At 37.8% G+C, this 7,915-nt stretch overlaps 1 protein-coding gene across 7 annotated transcripts in view; it reads left to right on the plus strand.

Annotated features, from left to right (window-relative positions):
* LOC146477871 (uncharacterized) overlaps positions 1–7,915 on the plus strand; it is a 43,272-nt gene that overhangs the window by 15,107 nt on the left and 20,250 nt on the right. For 2 of the 7 annotated variants that reach the window (XM_085112967.1, XM_085112968.1), the window contains exons 2-4: positions 2,861–2,924; positions 3,517–3,631; positions 4,279–4,935. The exons of 3 other annotated variants lie outside the window; for them this stretch is intronic. In XM_085112967.1, coding sequence (XP_084969093.1) covers positions 2,861–2,924; positions 3,517–3,631; positions 4,279–4,639 — 540 coding nt within the window. In that variant the 3' untranslated portion in view covers positions 4,640–4,935. Of the gene's footprint in view, positions 1–175; positions 302–2,860; positions 2,925–3,516; positions 3,632–4,278; positions 4,936–7,915 lie in introns of those variants that run through there. 2 more of the 7 variants (XM_085112966.1, XM_085112972.1) reach the window with 2 other exon arrangements.

The raw sequence follows: 7,915 nt of genomic DNA on the forward strand, positions 1-7,915 counted from the left end.
TTATAATAGTAATAGAGTTGACGTTCTTGGGCGTAAATGTGTTTCTGGCCCTTCTCAGAACTCATTTTAGCCCTCGCCTGCGGCTCGGGCTAAAATGAGCCTGAGTCGGGCCAAAAACATATTTACGCCCGCGAACATCAACTCATAGAAATCGAGAGCGGATAAACTAATTGCGTTAGTATAAATCTACTAGTCCTTCATAACTTTTACAACAAATCCTCTTCACAGATACTTCAAAAACACGAAGAAGCGGCCGCACACTGTTAGACTACTCTCTCTTCTATCTCCAACAGAATAGATAGTGAGTAGCTAGCGTAGCCAATAAGAGAACAGCACTCGAGATGGAACGCTAGTAGATTCGGTATTTACACGGCTGTGATAGAAACTTCTGGGCTATAGTAGAACTCACCTATCGATAAATGCGCTTACCAGAGTCCTATTAGATGATGAAACAAAGAGTTATTTCCTTTTACTTTTAATGATTCACTTAAATAGCACAAACTGTTTCTTAAGTAGATGTTTCTTCATCAAAACGTTGGGTTTAAAATTAGTTTTTTTGTCGCTTTGTGTCAAAGGACGTTTTGAAATTGAATCTCTGCATGTGCCCATCACTCCATCATCGTCATTGTAGTTCGGCGTCATTTATGGAATGCCCTGGGGCATTAACTCCTGTGAGTGGCCAAAACAAATTACTCAAAATTACTTATGAAAAATCTGTTCATAGATAAATAAATAAATAAATAAATAAATAAATAAATTAATTAATTAATTAATCAATCAATCAATCAATCAATCAATCAATAAATCAATCAATAAATAAAAAGCTTTAAGTCAATTTCAGCCTTTTCAGGGTACTCAGAATGTTCTTAACAATTTAAAAATGTCAGGGGCGACGTTCTTATAAAGAAAAAATAAGGCTCTATTCAAAAGAAGAAAAGGAGCATTTGAGTGTATCTGCGGTAACTCAGAGGTTATATTTTTAGTGAGAGAGAAAAGTCGCGGCAACGATGCGCGAAGCGCCCAGGAAAACTAGCGTTTTTGTACAGTATATTGGATGACAAAGGAAAGCTCTCCGATTTATAGTTGAACGTTGAACCTGAACAGAACAGGCTGCAAGGCTTCTCAGTTTATAACATTTTTCAGCCAAATTCATTACATTATTAGTTCTGTTTCATTCATGATCTTCAGCGAACATTTACTGACACTTAGTTTCTTTTAATCATTATGAACTTGAAAATGGTGTCACGACAACTCCGAATTACATCGTTCGTTTTTATCGTCAATTTTCAGCCAAATTAAAGTTCATTTAGGAACTTGACCAGAAAAATGAAATCTTAAAATCTGCGCGAGCAATTGAGGGAAATATATATATATTTTTTTCAAAAAAAGAACCCCTATATCAGGGTTTATTATCACCCGATTGTAGCAGGATTTAATATTTTCCCTTTCGTTGCTGAATCTTCGTGTCATTCACGTGCAGCGGCACAAATTATAAGAACGCCCCACATACGAAAGTGCTACTGCTGTGGTGTCAGGACACGGCCCCGGCAAAGCATGCTGGGGCGAGTTGCCGGTTCAAGCTCAGTTGTAACAAAACTTCGCGCTGTGCAGATCTCAAGGAATGACAAATTTTCACTTCAAAAAGGCATAAAACCCGTTAATTCGGCAATTTATTCGACTAGTTTTCCGGCCGATTACCGTTAGCGTATGTCGACTGACTAATTTAACGCTCACAACGTTGGTTTTACACGGGCATCCTAGCGATCAATCGATCGAAAGCCGATTGTAACAGCCGAAACTGCTACATGTATTAACCACTTCCATACAATTACAAAAGCAATCCTGTCGTCCTCCTCTGATATCGTATCTTTTGAATTATAATGTACGATCATATCGATCACGTGCTCGAAAATCTGGCATTGAAATATTAAGAGTTCGTAACTATTGGAATCCAATTCTGGTGGAAATAGCAAATATTATAATACGAAATGAAGTAAAGAAGGATTGTAGGGAAATGAAGATTTTCACGGCCTTGCTGGATAGGAATTTTGTTTTTATTTTTTTTTTGTATACTGGTTGCCAATGAAACTGGGACATGGAAAAGAGTTCTCACGCAAGTTCAACTTGCAAGAGTTATTAGATTTTTAGCCACACAGGAGTACTAAATATATGTTTGATATAATAAGTTCTTCAATAAATTATAATATTGTGTTATTACATCACATGTTAACATGAGGAAAATGAAAACATCAAATTTATTTTGAATGAAATAAACAATGCCAAAGCAGACCCTTAGTTTGTATGAAAGACAGTGTATTGGCTAGGTGAGGGGCCCTGGGTGTATTTTTCCTCTTTAATTTTTTTAAGAAGGCCTTTTTAATACAAACGTTAATACACAAAACAATGTTGTGGAGATTATGTGCAGTAGTATCCTCAAACACAGAGAGTGAGTAAGGTGGTAAGGAATCACAAATGAACAATAAAATTGAGAGTAAGTACAAATAGCTGCTCAAGACTGATTGCTCATTTCCATATTCTAAAAAAAACTATGATGGTACGGCAGTATAAAAAATTTTGACTTCACAAACGTTTTGCCCCCTCCACCTCCCCTCCTCCCGTTCCCATAACTACAGTGGTTTGGCCTTTGAATCTTGGAAGATTTTTAGTTCGGTACTACCAACAGACTACCAACTATCGAATCTATGTTTATATTTTATTTAAAAGCACAACTGCTGTAGATATTGTACATGTAATTAATAACTTGGCAAAGGGGCACAGAATGTTAGTCACACGAGATTTCCCCCTCTCCTTTAATGCAAACCACCTATATACTTATAATTTTATCACCGTTTTGCTTCAGATGAATTCAAGATTGGCTTCCCTGTTTCTATTTGTTTCAACTTCCTTACTGTTCCTACCATCAGGTATGAACCTTTTATTCTGTTATTATTCTAATAGAACTTTTCATTCTAGTTTATGTTGAGGCTATTGCTGTCTCACCTTGACATTTGCCCATTTTTTATATTCTATCCCATCGTTTATGCCTTCATCTTTTTAGTTAAATTTGTTGTTTCTTGTTAACTCTCCTTTGATGTAGGTCAGGATGAGGGTACCTCCATCACACTTCACGTATAAATTTTGGGCTCTGTAACATCAAACAGCCTTATAGCCACATTTTATACCTCCCCTTTGGGCAAATAACATAAATACGTAATTTTCTTCCCTCCTGTACAGCAAGATAAGAATGATACCATACAATACAGTTCAGTAAAATACAGTAAAATACAATCAAATTTACGGCAAGAAATAGTCTTCAAATTTTAAGTTTGAAAAACATGTTTCGGATGACCTACATCCATCTTCAGTTTCAAATGCAATTAAAAAAAATACAAATATAAATACAAAGCGTATTTATATCACACCGACTAGTGGTTCTACTTGCATTTCAAACTGAAGATGGATGTAGGTCATCGGAAACATGTTTTTCAAACCTTAAATCGTGTGTTTTACTATCAGTATCCGCAGGAAGAAATTTTTACTGCAAGGCTTGTCCCACAGACGCACTGCTGTCTCCATCAGAATGTAACATGTCATCGATTCCTGACGATACCTGTAGCTCGACATCTAAACCGTAAGAATTATTTGATTTTTTAAGTTTTTTTTCTTCCTAAAATAACCCGAAGGTCACGGCACGACTTTCAAATATGATGCTAAGACTGTTGAGTTTGTACCTAAGAATTGGAAAGTTTTTTCAAGAACGTTCAAAGTTGGTATGAAATCTCCAAACTTTTCTCAAGTCTTCCAAAATATCACTCAAACACTTTTGCCATGAAGACTTCCTGACACGAACCTAGGAGTTCTAAATCTTCACTTCCATTTTCTCAAAACAGTGCAAGGCTAGTACGGAATGCAATTCGTCATTTGAATATCCAATAAATCAGAAATTAAATAGTATAGTGACTTCCTGTGACAGTCTTTGATCCCACCTATCTAGATTTGTTTTTGTTTTTTTTTTTCGTTTCTTTTGACCAGGTTAAGGTACGTGAGAAAACGGAGGAAATGGCCTCTTATCCTGACGTTTTTGTTTTAATTAAAGCATGGGCCTGCAAATAGCCTATTATTCATGTCTCCTCCATTTGTGGAATGGGTGATATGTCAGACACATTGTGGTAGCCACGTGGAAGGCGATTTCACGTGCGCTTGCGTGTACTCTCCTTTGGCTGAAGGGAGGCTAAGTCGTAACAACTCACATATTGATTAATGATCTCATTTGTCTAGATGTTTTGCGGCAACAGCTGAGTTGGCGAACGGAACATTGGTTAGCCTACGAGGTTGCTATGAATGGCAAGGCAACTGTAGCGTCACTGCTTGTGAATACGGAAGTAACATCACTGGGATTCAGTTCAAACGCTGCACGGCTGAATGCTGCGACCAGCAGCTCTGCAATCAAATAGTGCCTACGCTGATGCCTGAACCAAGCTCAAGCTCAAGCCCAAGTTCCTCGGTTCCAACAACCAGCCCCACCAGTGGACCAACACCCACCAAAAGCTCTGAAGGCCCGACTTCTGCTGCCATGAAGAAGGAAGCTTTCTTTTCTTTTTCGACCTTTTTCTTAATTGCCACTCTCTTGTTGAAATAGGCAAACAACAGCACCTAAGTTTTCATTTTCTATCGGACAGGCACTTTTAGTTTCAGTCATCAATAAACAACACAAGTTCAACAGCACAAAGTTTGGTTGGTGGTTGGTTGCTTTGATTTAATCGTCTTCTATACTTATCTAAAGTGAAAAAATAATCAACTTTTTTTTTTAATTGTGTTTGACAGCATAATGCAAAGCAGTACAGTAATAATTGTCAAAGATAACACAAGATTGATTTTTTAGCTTGCTGTCTAGAAATGTTCCGATATTTTTAATAAATCATCTTGAGCTGAAAATGTTCGTTATAATTTACATTTTCAAAATGTATCAAAACATTATAGTACCTTATTCAGATTACAATGACTGCATAATGCTAACAAAAACAAAGAGCGATAACTGTCACCTGCAGACTGTGGATCGCAAAAAGACCTATTTACTCGTCTGGCATCATAATAATTCTAGTCTTGCCCTTTGGTATTGCAATCGGGGACTAGTTAGGACATTGGTAGACAGGGTGTACTAGATTAATAACACATGGCTTGGTTTTCAAGAAGATGCTAAGAAATTTGCCAATGTTTTACGTAAGCTCTGTTTTGGGTGACTGATACGATTATCGATGGGTTTATTTCTAAGGCCATGATTCCCAATTACGAGCATACTAACTCTAATGCTGGGCTAACGTTATCCAAAATGAATTAAGACAGCCACTCAAAGGATCCTGCAGAAATTAGTCTTTCCATTTTTAAAGTCAACATGTTCCATGTAAAAGGCTTCATAACGTGATCACCGCCTGCGTGCAATTTGCAAATTCGTATACACCGGCTGAAATGGCACCTTGCGTTTTCGACTCGTTGCACGAGTCAAGTTTGAGTCAAGTTCGGATAGTTCAGTTCCCAATGTTGAATCAAGTTTAGCAGTTCTATTGGACTCTGAGCCTGGTAATTGTACGGAGATCAAGGTTGTTGTCGTAAACAACCGTTTTGTTTCTCAGTTAAATAATGCTTCAAGAGCTCTCCCGTAAGCGACCACCACTCATATTTCTAAGGTACCGCGACCACTTTTTAGGCCAGAAATTTGACATATTCTTTTGTTTTCTGTTTCCGGTAAGCGACCACCCAACATATTTGCGTATGATCTGAGTAAATAATTGCTCAGAAGTAACAAGAGTTCAATTATTAATGACGCTACCCCGGACAACTGACAGTTTACAGACAGAGAAGATTACTATAATTAGATGTGTAGGTAAATGGGAATTGTTTCAGTGATCTGTTCCAAAATGTTATACAAAATTTCGTCAGAAGAATGAATAGATGTGAAAAAATCAAGTAAATTAATTTTTATCTGCTTAATTTTAGCTGCTAGGGTAATATTTTTAGGTAATTAATTTATTAGTCCAGCATTAGGCTTATTTTGTTGATCTTTCCTGTAAGCGACCACTTTGTCGTGCACCAAGGGTTGTCGCTTAGGAGAGAGTTGGCTGTATCTAGATCTAACACATAGTTCACAGGGTTAGACCTGTAAGACTTCCTCCATTCCGCGTTATCGTTATCTTCCCTATTTTTTCATTTATGTACACTGTAGAATTTCCTCCCTTTACAGCAACTACCCACTGAGAGTCAACAAACTGTGGAGGTTCTGGTGATCTAATTTTTTGTTTTGCTTTAATAAGTTAAAATGTTACTATCATACCTCAACAACAGATTTTTCTTTTCCAATCTCTTCTAAGCGGTGAAAAGTTGAGAGGTGATGTAAGCAGCACTTTGCTCTTCAACTTTGCCAAGTGAGCCACAAAATTAATATTGACTTTTGAATTCAGTATGTATGCTTGGTTATAAATCTCATTATTTTAAAGGAAGAGGTGAAGTAACCTTTCATTATTTTAGATTTTGTCTATCATACCATGAGGAGCCGCGTAGAGGTGTTAAAATAAATTAGGTTAAGTGACGGTTGCTATGATCGACTTCCTGTTCGAAAGCTGCAATCTATCAACAGTATAGTAAAGGATTGATTTCAGTCACGTGTAATGTCTAGATCGAGCTTGCCTCAAAGCAATGAAGTCTTTGTGACTAGAAAGCTTGGCTTCTGTGGAAACACACAGTTAACTGGAAACGAAAACTCCACCGATCTGTCAAGAAGCCTGACTACACATCGACCGTCGGAAACGGAAAAATGACAAATTTTACTAAATGTTTTCGTTTTCCCGCCAATCTAATTGGCGCGCTAAATGGTCCTAAATCGACGAACCATAACAAATTAACATCAACGATTTGTTCGCCCATCGTCTCTACGATGCAAATTTAGAGTTTATTTTTCGGCAAGCTAATTTTCTACATCATTTTTCAATAATTGAATGATAAAGAAAGTCAATCGTCATCCTCCATTCGTCCGCAGAAGGTAAGTGCCATTTTTTCTGTTTACGTTATATATTTGATCAGGACTCGCGATTTCATGATTTGGGAAAAAGTGTAACGGCGTCGATCACCAGCTTCCATTTTCCACGTGTGTAGGAACTCTTAGAATCAGAGTCAACACAAAATGTATTTTTAAGCTGATGCCTTTTATGATGATATTGTTGCGGCACCGTGTTAGTATTTCAGACGGTTAGACCAAAATAGATACTGGCAATCAATGTTCACCACGCTGAGTGCGACAAAAGTGTCCAAAATACCGGCTTAATATTCACGGTTTTATTATGTTAAGGTAAAAGACATAGTTAGGTCACAGTTGTTCTTTCGGGTGTGTCGCCTGAGAACAATAAGCAATCGGGTGCGTCGCCTTTGCTTCGTGAGCTAACTCCGATAATAATATTAGAAATTTCTTCACAGAGAGATTTTGAACTCGGCCGTTCTTATCTCGGGTGAGTCGCCTGATAAGGACGAGCAATCAGGTATGTCGCCTTTGCTTTGCCGTGTTGAAAAAAAAATCGCTGCACATCGACAATAACTTAATTTTTCTCCGGGTTTTTGAATTGTCCGAAGGTTTTTGACTGAACCGGAAATATTCGACTGCACGCAGTGAGTGAATGTTGATTGCTGTAAACTTTTTACAACGCACTGGGGCTCGTAATGCACCAAAAATGTGGTTTTAAACTGTCAACAGCACTCCCGTAAACAATAGGCCTCCTGTAGTGATCGAGGAAAAATTTGGACGGCAAAATCGGTTGCTAAGGCATGCGGCTCGCCATGTCCGGGGTGAGAACTGAAACATAAAAGAGGCAGGGTGCTAAACAGCAATACTCCAGCCAGTCATTACACGGTGCAAGTGTGTGAAAATGTG

The sequence above is a fragment of the Pavona decussata genome, unplaced genomic scaffold (genome assembly GCF_977016875.1).
Source record: "Pavona decussata unplaced genomic scaffold, jaPavDecu1.1 SCAFFOLD_68, whole genome shotgun sequence".
In the NCBI taxonomy this organism is placed as follows: domain Eukaryota; kingdom Metazoa; phylum Cnidaria; class Anthozoa; order Scleractinia; family Agariciidae; genus Pavona; species Pavona decussata.